General features: G+C 38.0%; 1 protein-coding gene across 1 annotated transcript; it reads left to right on the top strand.

The window, feature by feature from the left end:
* Positions 1-1,567: 1,567 nt before the first annotated feature.
* On the top strand, positions 1,568-14,044 carry tsga10 (testis specific, 10). Its single transcript, XM_063010429.1, has 19 exons — positions 1,568-1,604; positions 3,857-3,973; positions 4,507-4,650; positions 5,611-5,774; positions 5,862-6,017; positions 6,347-6,526; positions 7,076-7,153; positions 7,606-7,757; positions 8,056-8,171; positions 9,071-9,204; positions 9,509-9,564; positions 10,178-10,346; positions 11,105-11,215; positions 11,340-11,450; positions 11,551-11,718; positions 11,914-12,074; positions 12,377-12,481; positions 12,615-12,803; positions 13,679-14,044. Exons 4-19 carry the CDS (start codon positions 5,709-5,711, stop codon positions 13,707-13,709), a joined length of 1,983 nt encoding a protein of 660 aa, XP_062866499.1. The 5' UTR covers positions 1,568-1,604; positions 3,857-3,973; positions 4,507-4,650; positions 5,611-5,708; the 3' UTR covers positions 13,710-14,044.
* The last annotated feature ends 5,374 nt before the right edge of the window (positions 14,045-19,418 follow it).

Below are 19,418 nucleotides of genomic sequence, written 5' to 3'. Positions count from 1 at the left end.
TACTTGGGGGGAAGGGGGTAAACGAATGTATACAGAACATTTGTCATTAGTTCGGCCGGTCTTAGCATTAAAATTTTATGCTTGCTGTTTATTTAGACTGACACACCTATCCAAATAAAGCCTGGTAAATTCATGTATTTTTATATAATAAAATACACTAACTTTTTCATATCAAATTTACCTTTGTTTAGGGCGCTCAGGTGGCGCAGTGGTAAAACATGCTAGCACACCAGAGCTGACATTTCAAACTCATCGATTTAAAACTCTGCCATCCAGTGCCTCTAGGGAACTACCTTGCTGTCTTACTGTCTACATAAGCAGCTGCCTAAGTAGAGAGGATTCTAATAAGTCATCTACTTATAAGTCAGGTTATTTGAACGCACTTCTTAGACAGTGATAACATCGGGTTTTGATTACTAAGCTAACACAGTTAGCATCATGCTATTCAAACCAATGGGATGAGGTGGCACAATGCGCAGGCATGTCAAATAACATCTCCCTCTGTGTACCGAAAACGCTTAAACTGTCCCTAACAAGCCTGAACTTGCAAATAAATCAACCTTTATACAAATTAAAAATCAATGATAATTTATTTACATTTAAAAATAAGTCTGAATAGGATGACATAAAATGCTGTCTATGTAGAAAGCGCACTAGGTTTTCGAACACACCCACAGTGTGGAAGCCGAATAGGGATTCCTCTTAACTGAGGCAATTACGGCCTCTGCTGGCTGGTTGATGGCGCCTGCACAGAGTTGAGGAATAATGTGTTGATCAGGGTGTATCTCTCCGTACACAAAGCTGTCGCCTCACAGCAAGAAGGTCCTGGGTTCGATCCCCAGGTGGGGCGGTCCGGGTCCTTTCTGTGTGGAGTTTGCATGTTCTCCCCGTGTCCGCGTGGGTTTCCTCCGGGTGCTTCGGTTTCCTCCTACAGTCCAAAGACATGCAAGTGAGGTGAATTGGAGACGCTAAATTGTCCATGACTGTGTTCGATATAACCTTGTGTGAACTGATGTATACTGATGTAATGAGTAACTACCGTTTCCTGTCATGAATGTAACTAAAAGTGTAAAACATGACGTTAAAATCCTAATAAACAAACAAACGTACACAAAGCTGATCTGCATATGAACTCGCCTTGTGCAGGTGAAAAGATGCAGTCGGCTACTGCACGTGTTGGAGGGGGCGAGTGGGTAATTGGATATGACTAAATTGGGAGAAAAATTGGGAAAAAATACAAAAAAATATTACTTTTGTTTATGACTAGAAAGCATAGGGTATTGTTTTTTTTGTTTTGTTTTTTTAAACAATCATGTATCCCTGTATCACCCAGCCCATTCTCTCTCCATCTGCAGAAATAACAAGATTTAACTTTTAAACGCTTTTAAAATATGTTTAAAAACAATCACGTTTCTATTTGAAACTAAGTTTCTGTGTTGTCAAGTCAACGGACGCGCTTGTTGGAATAACAGGCGCTCTGATTGGTCGGTTTATTTCCGACGGCTCGACCTGCTGGTTTATGCTGAGCTGTGATTGGTCGGGACTGATTTACTCAGTAAAGCTGTTGAGTAGTCTGCACTGGAACTGCCTGCTGCAGTGGGAAGGTAATATAACTTTTAATTACTATAGAAAAATACATGCATTTACTTAATGTTATATTAGAAATGCAAACCAGTATATCTCTTCTACAACTTAACAGTGTGTTTTTTTTTTTAAATAAGACGATCAGCTAGAAATATAAGTAAAATAACCCCCATAGCGAATACGTACTAGGAAGTATGCAAGAATAGAAGTAAGCTTATGGGTGAAGTGCTTAAATGTACTATGTAGTATGGTAGTATGCGCTTAGGATGCAGATCGTACATGAATAAAACGTTTTCCCATAGATAAATGATACATGCCTTACTCAGTAATGCATCTTTATTTATTTAATTACATTGTGGGTTAAATGCATTAAATAATTAAAATCTTAATAGGAGATTCTAATAAGAGAATAAGATTCTTAATAAATTAGGATTAATAAAAATGCACCATGAATTGAAAGTAAATGTGAAGTTGCTATGACAACCCCTTTCATGGACGCTAAGTGCACCAGTTATATTGTAGTTAGGGCCCTGCTTAAACACACATTTTTAATATCTAAAAAAGGATTAATAATGTTTTAAAATACATTTTATTCCAAATACTTTTATAAATAAATACAATTGTAATACAAAATATTCATCCCAATCAGGTTCATTGGCAAAACAAATTAAATTTGGAACAATCACTGGTTATATTACATTAACATTTACATTTTCGTTATTTAGCAGACGCCTTTATCCAAAGCTACTTACAGTACTGTGACAGTATACAGTCTGAGCAATTGAAGGTTAAGGGCCGTGCTCAAGGACCCAACAGCAGCAACCTGACATTGGTGGGGCTTGAACCAGCAACCTTCTGATTAGTAGTTTAGTACAGTCCAGTCCAGTCCAGTACCCTAACCACTAGGCTACCACGTCCACTAGGCTACCATTAGTTTTGCTAAACTATTCAAATTGTTCCTGCTATTATCCTGTTATTACAAACAGCCAAAAGTTTTTTCAAAAGCAAATTTTGCTAATGAACCTAATTTGCAATGCAGATTGAAAAACTTTGATAGCAACTACAGCTGTGAACTATGAAAGTCAAGACTAGCCAAGAGCATATATGAAACAAATGGTGTATAATGATGGAGTAAACAGAGATTCCAGTAAATATCAGCAAATTCTGCAAGGAAAAGCAGAGACTCCTAGCTGATGTGTCTGCCAAAGTAGGTGTCAATAACTGCTGACTGTAGGACGTTTAGTCTTTTTCACCACTAACACAATTACTTTTTTTCTAAAACTTAATATGTTTTAGTTCATCAAATATAAAATTACTGTGCATTTAAATTATTTGTTAAGCCATTTTGTGTCAACAAATTATGTCATTTAATTAGTGATGTCCAATCATTTGCATATATATGTATATTTACTTTAGATATCTGATTATATTCAAGAAAGAAACTAGGCCTCTCTCTGTCCAGTGGCAACCATACATAGTAAACAGCAGAAAATAAACATTGACAACTTATTATTGGCATAACTCATCCAAGAGTACACAGAAACTGAATGTGTGTGTTACATGAGTTACATAGAAAGGAGGGGTGAATTTAAATTGATGCTATTTTTTATTTTTAAATCATTTTGTTTAAAACACAAGCTTTTTAACATCACTGACTTTTTTGAGTAAAATCGAATCATGTGTTTGACCAAACATGCTAAAAATAGGTTGATGTTATGATTTAATATTTCATAGTTCTATATGAATGTCAGATATTATTTTAAAAGACAATCTTGTCCCTGCAAAATTTAAGTCCCATGTAAATAAACTAAAACATTTTGTAAAATGTTACCAAATATACTAACCATATAAATTATGGTTCTGAAAAGCATGTTGTCCTATTGACTTACTGTGTCATAACAAAACATTATATCAGTGGCACAACACAATACAGGAATGATACAGTGGTGCAGCCTAGTTTGGACAAATCTCTACTGATGAACCGCAAACCAGGCCTTCTTGTCCAACATCCATGCCTCATGTCACAAATGCACTTTTGACTGAATGGGCACACAATTCAAAATCTTAAGAATGTGGCCAGCTTCGTATGATTGCTCCTAGTTTAAGAACAGAATGTTTAACAAGCTTGTGGCCATATATTACCACATTTAGGTGAATCCCATTACAGTCATTTATTAAATGATTGAGCAGGGGATCAATAAACTGAAGTTTATTTAATTAAAAATCACATTTACTGCCTGATTTGTTTTAAATTTGAGCTGATTTACTACAGACTGGAACAGAAGCTTAGTAGCAAGAGTTGAAAGCAGATTCAAGTCAGCAGAGGGAGCTGTTAAACAAACTCACAGAGCTGGAGAAACACACTCAAACTCCTGTCATCACAGAGGAGGTAGCCTAATAATAATGTACATTATTTACAAATATACATAGTCAGCTACAAAAAATGTTGACACCCTTGGTAAATATTTAGTAGATTTTTTTTACTTTCTGTTTCCCTAGGGTATAAATACGGGGCAATACAATGGCAAACTCCCTTAGTCATAAATCAACATTTAACAGGATTATAGAATGCAAAAATAAACTGAGACATAAAGTGTGCCAAAATATAAACTGTTACAACAGTCATGATGAAGTTTTAATCAATCAGAGCTGAAAAAAAACCGTGCCTTAAAAAGGGCTGATGTGTAACCCCATGTCCCCTTCTATTGACATTTTAAATGAAGGCACCTCTGTCATCTAACCAATGAGACTGTGAGATTCAAACTTCGTGGTGGGCTAGCAAATTAAACAGCTGTGCAACAACCCCACACACACACACCTACCCAATAAGACACAGCGCAAATCCATTGCAGAGATTCATGTGTTTTTTGTTACTGTTCTCCTGGTTAATTGGTCTTGATCTCTTCACCAAGGTCATTGTAGTAGTCGGGCCTCCAGAGCTGAATGGTGATGATAAGCAGATACAGCTGAGATCAGACACAGATCAGGAGCTACAGCATCTGCTTCAGCAGCTGCAGAGTGAACGCAGCCAACTGCAGAAACAGGTGCAGCAACTGTATCTTATAGGTGCGTCTCTCAGGGGGGGTTTACTGGCCTAAACCCACATCAACAGCACAGACCAAATGAGTGTACAGTGGATTCAAGTCAAGTCAAATGTATTTATATAGCGCTTTTTACAATAGACATTGTCTCAAAGCAACTTTACAAAATCCAGGACCAACAGATACAAAAACCCCTGTTGAGCAAGCCGAGGGCGACTGTTCAGAAAGTATTCAGACACCTTGAGTTGTTGCACACTTTATTGTGTCGTCAATAATAAAAAAATCTTCTTCACATAATTTTTAATGAACACTTTGTCCCTTTGGCAGCTGTTACAGCTGCAAGTCTTCTTGGATACGTCTCAACTAGCTTTGCACACTGGGATTTGAACAGATAATCCCATACTTTATGGCAGATCCTCTCAAGCTCTGTCAGACTGGATGACTAGCATATGTTGACTGCCATCTTGAAGTCTCTCCACAGATGTTTGATGGGGTTTAAGTGTGGGCTTTGTCTGGGCCCCTCAAGAACATTCACAGACAAAGACGTTCCCCTAAAGCCACTCCAGTGTTGTTGAAAGGTGAACTGTTGCTACAATATTCAGAGTTTTATGGGTCCTTGGGGAGTTCCCTTCCAGGATGTTCTTGTATTTGGTTTCACTCATCCACACCATCCATCCATTCTTACTTGCCACTTAGAAAGTGTGCTAAAAGTGTGTCAAGTGGTCTGAATCCCTGATATATTGGTTTGTATCACTAGTGTGCAATACATCAAGCAGCAATTTTATTCACAATATTTATTTATAAATAATTGTAAACTGGTTCTAATAATTTGAATGCCCACCTTTTTTATATTTGCCTCTAAACCTCTTTGGACATCCTTTGAGCTGCTTTTGGAACATCTCTGGGGTAAAATGCCCATTTTACCATACATATCTGTGTCAGAGCCGATGTGGAATAAACAGGTTTATTTGTTACTTATTTTCAGAACAAAAGAAAATAACAGATGACAAAGTTGCTTGTGGCTCTGGTCTGCACTGTTCTGTGGCTGGTTTAGTGGAAGACAGCAATCAGAAAGCTGAGAGAATGAAGAGCACACTGAGGTCTCGGAGATCAACCAGCCCTGTCAAGCAGTCTCCTGTCAAGGTAACAGTAAGCTAACAGTATTTAATATAATATAGTATCTCTAGACGCCTGGACAAAACCATGAACCATCTCAATGTCTGTGTATGTTTCAAGGGAGGCACATATGACTCAGAGCTGATGAGGGTACTAAGAGAAAGGGACGAGCTCCAGTGCATGCTGGATAAGTCTGAGCGCCACATGTCTGAGATTCAAGCCAATGTACGAGTGCTCACTGCTGAACGGGACAAAACCAAAACGCTTTACCAACAGGTATTGATCGAACCCATCAGACTGGACATATTATAGACGTGGGATTATTATAATTTCCTAAAGCATCTTTAATGCAGCTATACTTACAGTTACAGTCAGGAGTGGTTAAAGTACGTAAACATGTTACTTAAGTACAGGTACCTTTGCATGATAACACTACCACTGAGATTGAATCTCTCCTGTGTTATCAATGAGCCAGGCACCTACATGATAATTTATCTGAATGTAACCAAGCTCGTAATAGTTTTGTTTTATAGCTATATGATTTTAAAACACATGGTTACGTACATAATTGCTCTCTGTCCTATCCTTCCTTCTGCTGTGTGCAGGCTCAAGAAGAGATTGCGGAACTTCGGCGGCAGGTGATGAGGTCCAAGGTGTCACGGGGGCCGAAATACAGCGTGACGGCTCACAGCATCCTCAAACGCGTGGAAGCAGAGAGAGATGAGGCGACGTCCGACCTGCACCGTATGAGCACGGAGAGAGACAGCCTTCGAGAGAGACTTAAGGTACAACTACATTACAGTCTCGGTCAATTAATATCAGATTGTTATTGCAACTGGTTTGCTCTCTACCTTCTTATAAAGGCATAACAAATCACCCATTGGTGGGAATGGCAGCTGGACCCACTAAACAGGATAAAATGACTAATAAAAATGGAAAATAAATGTGTATATTTGTATGTTATGCTTTGTTTTCACTATACAACCTGTAATGTGGGATGTGTCGTCTACATGAGCCTCACTTACATAATATGCACATGATAGATAAAACACATCTACTTTAACAACAAATTTAAAAATTCAGACATATCCTATAGTATCTTCGGACATATCTATGGATTTTTGGATGGTCTCAACAGTGTTGCTGTTGGAAAGTGTTCATATTTTTATACGACACAGTTATGGAAAATGACTAATAGAATAGTCTTCCATAAATAACACAATAATAAGCTGAGTCACATCCCACTGGGAAAAATAGGAAACCTACTGCTTTATAGTATGTTATTTTCTATTTTTATGTTTGTGCATGTACTGATTCTGTGTGTGATGTCACAGGTCTCTCAGGAGACAGCCATTAGTGAGAGAGCTCACCTGGAGCAGAGGGTGGAGGACCTGCAGAATGCTATACTGACGGTATGAACAATAAAGTGGACACAAAAATGCTGAAAACAGTCGCAGCTGACCTCAACTCTGTGTTTTAGCCAACAATGCAATGATACAAACCAGTGTCCCTTAAATTAGATTCAGTTTTATGACTTAGTACTATGTATACTACTTAGTACTATGTATACTGTACGTTACACAATACTGTAGCATTGGCATGGTAGCTATCAGTTAAAGTAACTCTCAACCAACAATCAACAGCAAACAGAAAAAAACAAATAATATGGACCTCCAACATCTAACCAATCAGTACTGTTTAATTATGTTGCCTTTAAATCCAGACAGCTTATTGTAGCTTTAATGATATGGTTCAAATATACAACTGCACTTAGTTCTATCTCTGATAGTAAACTATCTAATACTCTTAACTAGGTGTTTTTGTATTAAACCAAAGTCTTTAACTTTTGTCTGTATGAGCACAGCTGGAGCAGGAACGAGGGGAACAGAAGAGCAGGCAGGCCCAGATGAGAGAGACCACGATGAGCCTGGAGGAAGAGATCAGCACATTGGGCAGAAAGTTTGCCGCCAGTGAAGATGAACTTAACCATCTGAGGAATGAATGTAGCATGCTCAGGTTTACCTCTTCACTGTTTTGTTTAAATTAGAATGATTTCATATGATTCATATATACAGTGGGAATATCTTGGGCGCTCAGATGGAAAAAGACATCATTTGAATCTGTATTTGAGTTGGATATTTGCACTATAAGTATAACAAATAAAAAGCCAAAAGCAGCTGAATGGTAGTTTTCTTTTACTGTGCTAAGGGACTAAATTTATACATTCACTTTAAAGAGGAAGGCTTTGAGTTCGTAATTCGATTTAGATCATTTACTGTCAATAATCTTGTTATGTTTATTGTAACTTTGGCAGGCTGTCTAACACTCGTGCAGAGAGTACTCTGAGCGATACTCAGCGACGACTGACCATCAGGATTGAAGAGATGCAGAAAGTGCAGGAAAAGAATAAACAGCTGGATGAGATGAATGGTAAAGGTCGTACGATTATGTACTAACTCTAGATACTACTAATACTAAACGTACATTGGACTGAATACACAGTGGAGGGGAAAGTGTGGCACAAAGTGTGTTTTGTATGCCCACTGTCTGTGTTTAAAATGCGTCTAAATTTAACATCCAGTTGATTCATTCATTTATTCATTGTCTGTTTAACTACTGCTTTTTCCTGGTCAGAGTCATGGTGGGCCTTATTAATTAGGTTAAAGTTAGGAAACACACACAAGGCAATATCTAGTAGCTCCAGTTGGCCTGGTTGCATGGCAGCGGCACATGCACACTGAAACTGGACAGTGGAAAATTGAACCTTTCATGGTCAGAGAAATTCTGATTTCTTGATTAAGATGCATTTCTTTTTCATTGTAGGGTCAGAATTTGGTGTAAAACAGTTAAGCAAGCAGTCTTAAATCATGCCTAGTCTGAGTATCAATAAACCCAACCAACCTTAAAATTTGTTTCTGATAAATCATGATAAACTGTGTGTACTTATAAAGGACCTAAAGTATGTAACAACAATTATATAACCATTCATAATGTCACTATTAAAATGTGCCCATTGCCCACATGTCCTATACAAGCTGGTCTCATATTCAGGCTATCAGCCAAAAAAAATTGTTTTTAGTTGCTTTAGTTGCTAAATATTGTTTTTAATGTGAAATTGACTAGTATTTTAACAGTTGGTTCTTTGTGGTGTGACAAAAAAATGGCAGGGAAATGAAATGGGAACTGTCCCAAATAAATGTTGTTACTCACGTTTGTCTTTAAGTGTTCATTAATTACACAAACAGCCTCTTTGCTCTGACACATAATATTTTGGCAGATAGGGCTTGGTATGTATTTTACTATAATACTTATTATGTGTATTTATGTAGAGTCATTACAGAAGGAAATGAGAGGTCTTAAAGAGGAGCTGATGGTGTTGCAGGACACAGTGTCAGATCGGAACCAGCGGAAGAATACCCTAGAGGAGCATCTAGAAAGAAAGAATGAAGAGCTGGATGACAAGGTAGCGAATTCTTTTTGTATATTCACCTGATGGCTTTATTAGGGGCGAGTCTGCTACAAGCAACACGAGACAGAGAGCAATAATAAATAAATAAATTGCTTAGAACAAAACGTATATTTGCACATATACATTGCACAGCCAACTAAACAAGAAATGTACACCATTCACACACCACTCAGAGAGATGACAAAGCCAGACACACAACACATATAGAAGGTAAATTTGTTTTTCTTTTTAAACACAAGCGCATTCACTAGGGGAAAAACTCACGCCCGGCTTCTGTTTAATCACTATATGTTTTTAGGAAAACAACATCTACTCACTGAAGCTGCAGATTGAAGAACTGGAGACGACTGTAGAGTAAGTAACCTCTTCTCTCAGATTAATAAGGAAGCAATATAATTAGATAGGGAACCTTTAAGATAATTATATGGTATATTGTCAGCTTAAACACTTAGAATCTCCAGAAATAACTTGACTTTTCTCACAAGTGTTTCAGTTTCAGATATCTAAATGACTTTCCAAACTTTGTCTGCATTTTACATGTAATTTCAAACCAAAAATGCTTCCATGTAAATTCTGGAGAAATTAAAATATAATGTAGGTATAAATCAAGTAAAGTTCATCAATGCCATGTTACTCCTAACAGTCATTACTATATTTTATGTTTATATTTTACTTATTACAGATATAATAGTGTACACGTACTCAGTGTATTATGATGGCCAGATGTGGTCTTTGGTTACATAATTTGGTTGCTTACACATTTTTGTGTAAATGATTTGTGTAGTGTGTTACTGTTCTTACTTCATTTAAAACACTTACAGTGTAATTGTGTGTTCCCATGTTGAATATAATGTAATGCTGATAAATGATTGTGTGTAATAATGTAATTACTATGGTCTATTATGCTACAAAGCAATATCACATTGACTATAGCATGGAAAATTATAACACTGCTGCATGTCTCCAGACATCTGAGAGAAATGGCTAACAATAGAGAGCGAGAGCTGGATGAAGTAAAAAGGAAACTGTTGGACTCCGGGGACGAGCTTAATGTCGTGATGAAGATTAAAGATGCTACACTGAGAGAGAACACGCAACTCAGGGATGAACTGGATCAAGTTCGCATGGAAAACCAGGTGAGAGACTGGCATCGGTTTTATAACTAGATCATTTTACATGAAGACAATTTTGTGTGTAGTGTAGGTTTTTGCTCCATAAATGACAAAATATCACTTATAGAAATATAACTTGTATATGGTAAAATATGTTTTATAGAGCAGTAGCTCTATATGCCCTATGTGATTTATGTTTTTGGCATTCTCAAACTTTAATTAAAAAAGAAGAAGAGTTTGACTGACTGTATTAAACAGCATTACTTATTTTACAATGACATTAAAATAGGGTTAATGGGTCAGTACTTAAAAAGTGATTTTAGTTTGGGTATGGCTAAAACACATAAATGATCATTTTTTTAGTTAACCATCAGTGTTGTTTTTCAAGCCCTGAAAATGTGGACAGTACAGCTAATCATGTGGTTAATTAAAACTGGAGAAAAATAATTGGTCTGGAAAAATGTGGATGGAGAAAAATAGTGGTCAGGGCAAAGCTTCTAAATGTGAAGCAATTTCATACTGGACATAAACACGAAATGGTCAAAAGAAGGTGGACATCTGATCATGAATTAATAAAAGTATTAATATTGAGTTTATGTATTTATCTAGAACAGGAAAAGCCATTTACCAAACTGTTGTCACAAAGTTAAAAGCATTTTTTTATGCAATACAACAGTAGCAATAGGTATGGCTAAAATATCTGAACTCAATAATTAGAGGCCTTGTCTACATTATTTTGGCCATATAGTGTGTGACCCCAGATTTGGCATTTTCTGTTGTAGACTTTGCAGCACAACTTAGATGAAACCACTCAGGAGATTGAGATTCTGAAGAGGAAAGTTCAGAACTATGTGTCTGATGTCTCCCGTATCGAAGACCTTCTGGCCTACAAGGTATCCAATCCTGAATACCTGGATTAATACTGGATTAAGATGCAAGCTATATGAGCTCATGCAGCAGTGCAGTGTATCACTGTGTCAGTTTCTGACCGTTTTTAACACATTGTTGTTTGAGCAGGAGCGGGAGTGCAAGGAGCTACAGGAGTGTCGGTTAGAACTGCGAACCTCAGATTCAGAAAATCGCAGACTCAAGGAGAGATTGGAGAGCCTGGAAACCAGCTTGCAGGCAGTAGGGGAGAACATACACACCGATTCACTCACTTTTAGAGAAGCTAATCTATCTATCCAGATGCTGTACACTGTACATACTTCTTCTGTCTGTCTGCCAGTCTCTGAGTGCAGAGCGAAGCTGCAATGCTAAACTTTCCCAGCTGAACCTTGAGCTACAGCAGCAGGAGGAAGAGCTGAGGAAGGTTCAGAGTGAGCACTCACAGACACAACACAACCTGGAGAAAACACGAGAGCTTTGTGTTAAACTGGACGCTGGCAAAAAGGCGGTTTGTGCTTTATTTACACCTGTATGAAGAACATAGATAGTTTATTGTTAAATGTAGTAGACAACAACATGTGATGGTGGATAAAGGAATTACTTACATGTGTATGTGTATAAAAGTGATATATTAATAAATGCAAATGTTTATTTCTCCAAAGTATAAGCTTAAAAAATTCCTCTGTGTATTTTACCATTTCAGGTGCAGCAAGAGCTGGAGTCAAGTCGCTCTGAGTTGGAGCTCTTGAGGAAGCAGTTAGGAAGAGACAGAGAGAAAGAACTGAATAGACAGCTCAGTTCTCAGGAGAGACTTGCTGAGATACAACTGCTCAGAGAAAAGCTCACTGTGGCCGACAGCAAGGCGTGAGTACACACTCAAATCTACGGCTTCAGTGAAGTCGGGTTGGCTAATCTCATAGGACCAGCAGTGATAACTCTAGTTTCCATACAACATTAAGTCAAAATCCCCAGGTTTGTCCATACCAAACCACATTTTTAAGCCAATCTCTGCAATTTAAAGATTGAGCTTAAAAGAACTGCAGTAATTGAATCAGCCTGCACTTCAAACTGTATTGTAACATATTAAATAGTACATTTTATTAGTACACTTATGTGGGTCAGTTCAGCTTACTTTGTGTTTTGTTGTACCATGTTGTGTATCTCAGGAGCACTCAGAGCCGGGAGATGGCTCAGTTAAGGATTCGCTCGGCACAGTTAGAGGCTGATCTAGAGACCACCAGGAGGCAGCTTTCCTGTGAGCGTTTCGAGAGGTAGAGACCTTGCCTAAATCACTATATCATTTTACTCCTTGTTCTAATTCCCCATTGCATTGTCCTCACAGCTTGCACCACCCATTCTCTCTTTTATTTCCTCCAATTTCTGCCTTTGTTTGTTTTGTGGTAGGAAACGTGCAGTACAGGAGTTGCACAGCTTGGAGTTATCCTCATCCATGCGCTCTCCCATTCTTACCTCCACACTACGTACTTCTCCTTTATCTATCCGCCGCTCCCTCAGCCCTTACGCATCCTATTCACCTGAATGCTCACATTACGTCAGTCCTGAACACCTGCCCAAGAGACGCTCGCCTGACAGGTCTGTGCACCTAACAATACCATTAAACTCAATAAAAAACACACACCCATGAGCTCTGTTCACCCTTATACAATAAAGATCTATGCTTGTCTTATATAGTTAGACTGCATTAGATTTTTCTGCACTATTTAAAGACCAAAATATTTTATGAACAATTATGAATAAAACACAATGGGACCTGTTGTTACAGAAAAATAATGAGTAATGGGCAGTGCAATGTGGCTTTGATCAATCACAGCACACAAGCTTTATTCAGCTTATACCACAGTAACATGCCAAATGACTTGACTGTTTACATTTTACCCCTTGAACCAGAAAGACCCGGGCCCCATAGTGGTTTAGGGTGGTAAACAGTTAATGAAACAAATATTTTTTTCAAATTGGTTGTTGTCAAAAGTGTGGTACTAGTTTAGAAGCAGTGGGACGTTGAGCTGTAATTCATTAACCAATGCATTTTATCTTAATGATACAAAACAGTTTAACAATAATACTACTTTTAAAGATATTGTAAGCATATTGGGGTCCCATTGTGCTTTAACACTCTTTTTTACAGAATGTTCTTCTGATCTCATGATGTTACAAAACAAATCAAAATTATCTTGTCATTTTGGCTTTTGTTAGCAATCATTCTTCTTCAGGGCGGGAACAGTATGACAATGTAATTAAAAATAGACAGCACTATTTGCAAATCCTTTTAAACCTATATTCAATTAAAAAACAATAAAAATGTACAAACATAGCTGATGTTTCAACTAGTCAGATTAGGCTTTCAATATGTTGTTACAAAAGATAATAAATAAATAAATACAGTACATTTATTAAGTGATTATAATTATATACATAATTTATCTGTTTTGTTTTTGTATTTTTTACAGAAGTGTAACCTTCAGTGGTTTGTTTGACTAAAGCAGAGCGTGATGGAACTGAATTCTCTACATCAGACATTGTAGCAGTTTGGATGCTTTTCAAATGTACTGTGACACCACTGAACATCTGTCATATTAAATCAATCAAATGTCCTTATATGTATTTGTACTACTGTAACTCTGGTACTGTCTAGTCAAAAGAACACTGAAATCTGTGGTTAATATTTAAAGGATGAAATTGCTTTTGATTGGATGGTGCTACATTTTTAGGCTGTACATTTAAAACATCCACTGTTTCTTACTGTCTGTCATGTTATTATTCTTAAAGCCATAATTATTCTTAAAGCCATATTAAAGCTTTACCTATAAAATGAACCCTGGCTGATTGGTGCTCTATTGTTTTACATTTAAATGTCTCACGTTGTTATTTTTAATACATTATATATTATGTTTAATTTTTTGGATATGTTCATGCTAAGTCATTTTGAAACACATAAGCCGAGGTTGATCTTTATAAAACTACATTCAAATATTGCTGTGAAAACTGATTTGCCCATACCCGGTTTCTTCTATTTTTGCATATTTGTTAAACTCATATGTCCCAGATCATCAAACAACCTTTAAATTATTATGGTTTACCAAAGTTGCAGGGACTTGATATATTTTCATATCAGACTTTCCCTTGAATCTGATATATACAGGATGGAATCAGACTGTGTAAGAATTATCATACAAATCCACATTTGTTCAGGTTGAATGGTGCGAAACTAAAGGTGCTGGACGCATTAGAGATGTAAAAAAAATATGTTTAGATAATTCACTTACCATTATGTATGTGTGGTATACACCAAGAGGCTTCAATGCTTGACCCCTACACTGAGTCTGGCAACTACTGTGATAAAGATTTTGCTGGCATGGTTTGAGTCCATATGACTCTTTTTAAAAAGGTGGCACTGCAACGTAACATGGTATTCTGACAGATCACACAGTTAATATACGAGACATCTATTATGATGGGAGTATTCTCTTGAGGAAAACTAGAAAAAAGAAATCATTTACTTACTCACTTACTCACTTTCTTAACCGCTTATACAATCAGGGTCGCAGGGGGGTGCTAGAGCCTATCCCAGCTTTTCAATGGGCGCAAGGCACACAGTAACACCCTTGACGGGCGCCAGTCCATCGTAGGGCAGACACACATACATACACACACTCATACACACACCCATTCATCTATAGGGCAATTCAGTGTCTCCAATTAACCTGGAGGAAACCGAAGCTCCCGGAGGAAACCCACGCAGACATGCAAACTCTGCACAGAAAGGACCCGCCCCGCCCCGCCTTGCCTGGGGATCGAACCCAGGACCTTCTTGCTGTGAGGCGACTGTTCTACCCACTTAGCCACAGTTCAGTAAATCATTTATTGAATCTCTAAATTATTAGATCTCAAGCCAACCTGCTGGGAATGAATGAATAATTAAATAATTAAATAAAGAAATGAATGAATGAAATCAAAAACCTAACCTAATTGCTGTGTTAAGCTGGTTCTGTTGCAAATACTGACCTATTTAAACTTGGCAGTGCTGGTTTGCACTGAATACAGAAAACTCATTTACTGCAATGACTATACTATAGGCTACAGCAGTAATATAGCAGTTTACTGGGGGGTTTTGGTGACCCATCAGAATTGTTGTGTTTTTAACAGACTTCAATGTTTTGGTGGGTCTTGACAACCCAGTCGTACTGTTTTCTATTAATTTGTCACAGGTATACAGGTACTGCGCAGAATGGGCGGGAACAGGTAGCGTTGTTTTGAATGACGGAGAATTTTGACCAATGATAGTTTAAGAGAGTTGAAGGGGGCGTGACTTAGAGTCGCGTGAGATGCCTCGCGCAGAGTCCTCGCTCACCTGCATGTCAGAGGCGGTTGCGCGCTCTGCTGTTCCTCAGGTGAGCCGTCTGTTGTTTTTAACCTTTCTTATAACAAATGACATTATAACTTTTAATAATTAAAATGCATTTTAAGGGATTAAATTAGGAAAGTAAGTGTTTATATTAAATACTTAAGCGTAATAAAGCTTTGCGGTGTATTAACATTACTGTACTGAAGCGAAATACAGTGTACTAACTGTGTACTCACTTACATGAGAGGCTCTTATCAAACTACCATCGCTGATAAACACATTTTGCACAGATACATACAGTAGAATGTACTGTTAAAAGTGTATCAAACTTACATTTTAACAGTTGGTTTAGATGTGTGTGTGTGTGTGTGTGTGTGTGTGTGTGTGTGTGTGTGTGTGTGTGTGTGTGTGTGTGTGGTGGGGGGGGGGGATCCTGGACAACAAGCCTCTTATCACAGTCTGTGAGGAGTTTTGCATGTTCTCCCTGTATTTCCTCCCATGTCTTAAAAACATGCAGAGGTGTTTTTTTTATTATTTGAAACTACTCCCAGGCAAGAGGGGTAAATGTGTGATGCCCTGTGGTGGTTTGGCACTTTGTCACCCAAGCGTTTGCGGTTGACAACAGACCCAATGCGCCCCAGACCAGGATAATTAGTTAGTTTTTTTTTCTGTATTAGTAAAACTAATGCATAAATGCAACACATGTATACAGAATAAACTACAGAATTGTTTCCATGTTTGAATTTGCCAATGATGTAGATGTTAAAAGAGTCATTAGATGGGGCGGCACGGTGGCTAAGTGGGTAGCGCTGCTGCCTCACAGCAAGAAGGTCCTGGGTTCGATCCCCAGGTGGGGCGGTCTGGGTCCTTTCTGTGTGGAGTTTGTTCTCCCTGTGTCCGCGTGGGTTTCCTCCAGGAGCTCCGGTTTCCTCCCACAGTCCAAAGACATGCAAGTGAGGTGAATTGGAGACACTAAATTGTCCATGACTGTGTTCGATATAACCTGGAGAACTGATGAACATTGTGTAATGAGTGACTGCCGTTCCTGTCATGAATGTAACCAAAGCGTAAAACATGACGTTAAAATCCTAATAAACAAACAAACTGTGTAAGTGACACAAGGTTGGTAAATAAATGAACGTAAAACTTGAGTGACATGCACTCATATAATGCTTATTCTGTGTCTGTGTGGGTTTTGCTGTTTTTTTTGGTTGTCTTTTACTTTTTAAAACTGGACTCACATTTTCTCTGACTTCATGACACTGTGCTACCTCACTTCTCTGATCACTAGCGTGCATTTATTGGCTAAATGCATGAGGCAGCTGTACCACCATGGCCTTCACCAAAAAGAAGCAGTTACTGAAGATGAATGAATGAATCTACTTGCATTTGGTTGACTGTAGTGCGTTTCATAGCTGGTGGACTTATAGTGACTGGTGGTGTCACATAGCTTCAAAATCCCACATTCAGTTTTGTGCTCTGGTTACTGTGTAGTTTGGGAGGTATATTCTCTTCATGTATTTTTTCTGAGCACTGTGGTTTTTACACACATTCCAGTACTATGTTGACAACAGGACTGGATATTCTGAAATTGTTCTTTGGAGAGTGAGTGTTAACAGTTTCTGACAGGCTGACTTATCATCTAGTGTGTTTTTGCCCTGCTGCAAGTATTTTTGGTATAGGCTTCTGGATAAAAAAGGAAAAGGAAAAGGTAAAGGCATTGTTATTAGACTTGTACAATGATTGGTGTGCTATGTTTGCAGCTTAGAAGAGCTAACAGAGATATACCACAGATAAAAGCCATCCAAAGGTCAGGTAGCAAGGAGCATGACTTCACTCGATTGCTAAGGAACAGTGTCTGCGACTGCAAAAACGCTGTTAATGATCGAGCAGCTCTTGTAACTCAAACAGCACTGAGTAATACAGAACATTTAACTTTGAAAAAGCTTATGGTAATGTAGCCAGAATGTACTTTAATTACATATGCTGAAGGGAACTTTCATAAGTATTAGTACTACTAGCACACTTTTACACATATACACATGATCCAGCTAAAATGAGTATGGATTGTGTTTAAATCTCAAATTTGCTTTTGAGACTGTCCTGACATACTCAGCTCTAGAATCCTAGATGAAGATATGAGAAGATATTTTTCTGGTTCATTAGCTAAAGCCTATAATAAAGATATGAGAAATCTAACCCTTAACTATAGTAAATGTATCCCAAGAAAAAGAAAGCGCTTATTCTTCCTTAAAGTAAACCCAGGCTCTTAGGTTTCATCTTGGTTTCTCAGGTTTCACTTACCCCACATATTTGTAATGGGATTAAGTAAGGGGGTCTGGGATGGCCATGGCACAAGCTTGATTTTGAATTGATTGAATCATTGTATATGGCTTTGAAGGTATGTTTTGGATTAGTCACCTGCTGAAAACATCACAGATTCTTACCTAAGATGACTTTATGGTTATTCAGAAAATAACCTCATCACTGCTGTTGAGTGTTTGTTCAAAAAGAAGCTCTGTTTTTGTCTCATTTGACCATAGAATCTAGTTCCAGTAGTGTCTAGCAAACTTAAGGTACTTATTATTGTGGCTACTTTTTGTGAGAAAAAAGGCTTCCCTTATGGCAAGCTTTCTAAGCAGGTTGTTGGCGTAAAAGTAGCATGCAACTATCTGCTGTAATTCTCCTGGTCTGATGATTCTTAGAAAAATGTTTGCCTGTCCAGCCATTTATACTTTGCATGTTTGCAAAACACACCTGCATTTTTTACAAACAGGTTACAGCCCTGGATAGTTTAAACATCTTATTTTTCCTCCAATAGTGTATATGGCCACATTCAAGCATGTAGCCAAGTGCTGGTTTTATATGGGTCAACATATATGTTTTGTTGTGTATTCTTTTATCCTCCTCCACTGTTGATAAATGAATAAAGGAAAGTGTTACAAAAAAGCTGCCTGCTTCATTTGACCTGCACGAGGCAGATCTGTTCATAATGAGATCTGTATCATGCGTGGAGAGTCACACACCAATCTCCATTATCACCCGTCTCTGTGCAGGTGCCATCGATCAGCCAGCAGAGGTCGCAGTTGCAGCAGTCATGAGGAATCCCCTCTGGCAATCCCACCCTCTCACAAGCCAATTGTTGTCCGTATAGGCGCCTGGCCTGCAGAGTTGAGATATGAACTTGTGACTTTGAGATGTTAGTTCTGGTGCGCTAGCGTGGTTTATGCTACCCAAGTGTGTGACTTGGTTTTATTCAGAAATAAAAGACATAATTTACTTTTAGAGGTTTTGAAAGGTTATGCTTTTCTCTCATAATGTCAGTGTGAGTTAGAGCTGATTAATTACAGCCCTTTATCATAATTTGTAGCTTTACAAAAAAGTGTCAATTAATCTGGAACTGACTTTATATAACTTTCACTAAGGATAGGTGAGATCAAGTCATGTGAAATAAATGGCCGTCTGAAAAGTGAAAAGTCTGTTAGGCGATTCATTTGCAAGAAGGAACACAGTCACAGGAAACAGTGAGTAGACGGACTACAGTTTCCTTTTTGCACAGATAAAGTTTCTGTTGTCAGGCAGCATCTGAATGAAAGCATTCAGAAAGCTACGCAGAGGAATAAAGGTGCAGTCTAAAAAGAACAATAGCATCTATGTAATAGCTATGATCTTGTGTATGGACACCCATTAATATAGAGTTGGTCCCTGTTAACTTTGATAAAAGAAAACAAAAAAGCTCCCTGTCCGATTTTGAATTATGGGTATGAATGAAGTGTCACACCAAACAGGAATAGACCTTCCTTAAGCTGTATAAATGTTTGTATGCTGTGGCATCAAGAATGTCC

Source organism: Trichomycterus rosablanca, chromosome 15, assembly GCF_030014385.1.
Source record: "Trichomycterus rosablanca isolate fTriRos1 chromosome 15, fTriRos1.hap1, whole genome shotgun sequence".
Lineage (NCBI taxonomy): Eukaryota > Metazoa > Chordata > Actinopteri > Siluriformes > Trichomycteridae > Trichomycterus > Trichomycterus rosablanca.
The sequence above is the reverse complement of the archived record's forward strand: the minus strand, read 5'-3'. Positions and strand labels throughout refer to the sequence as shown.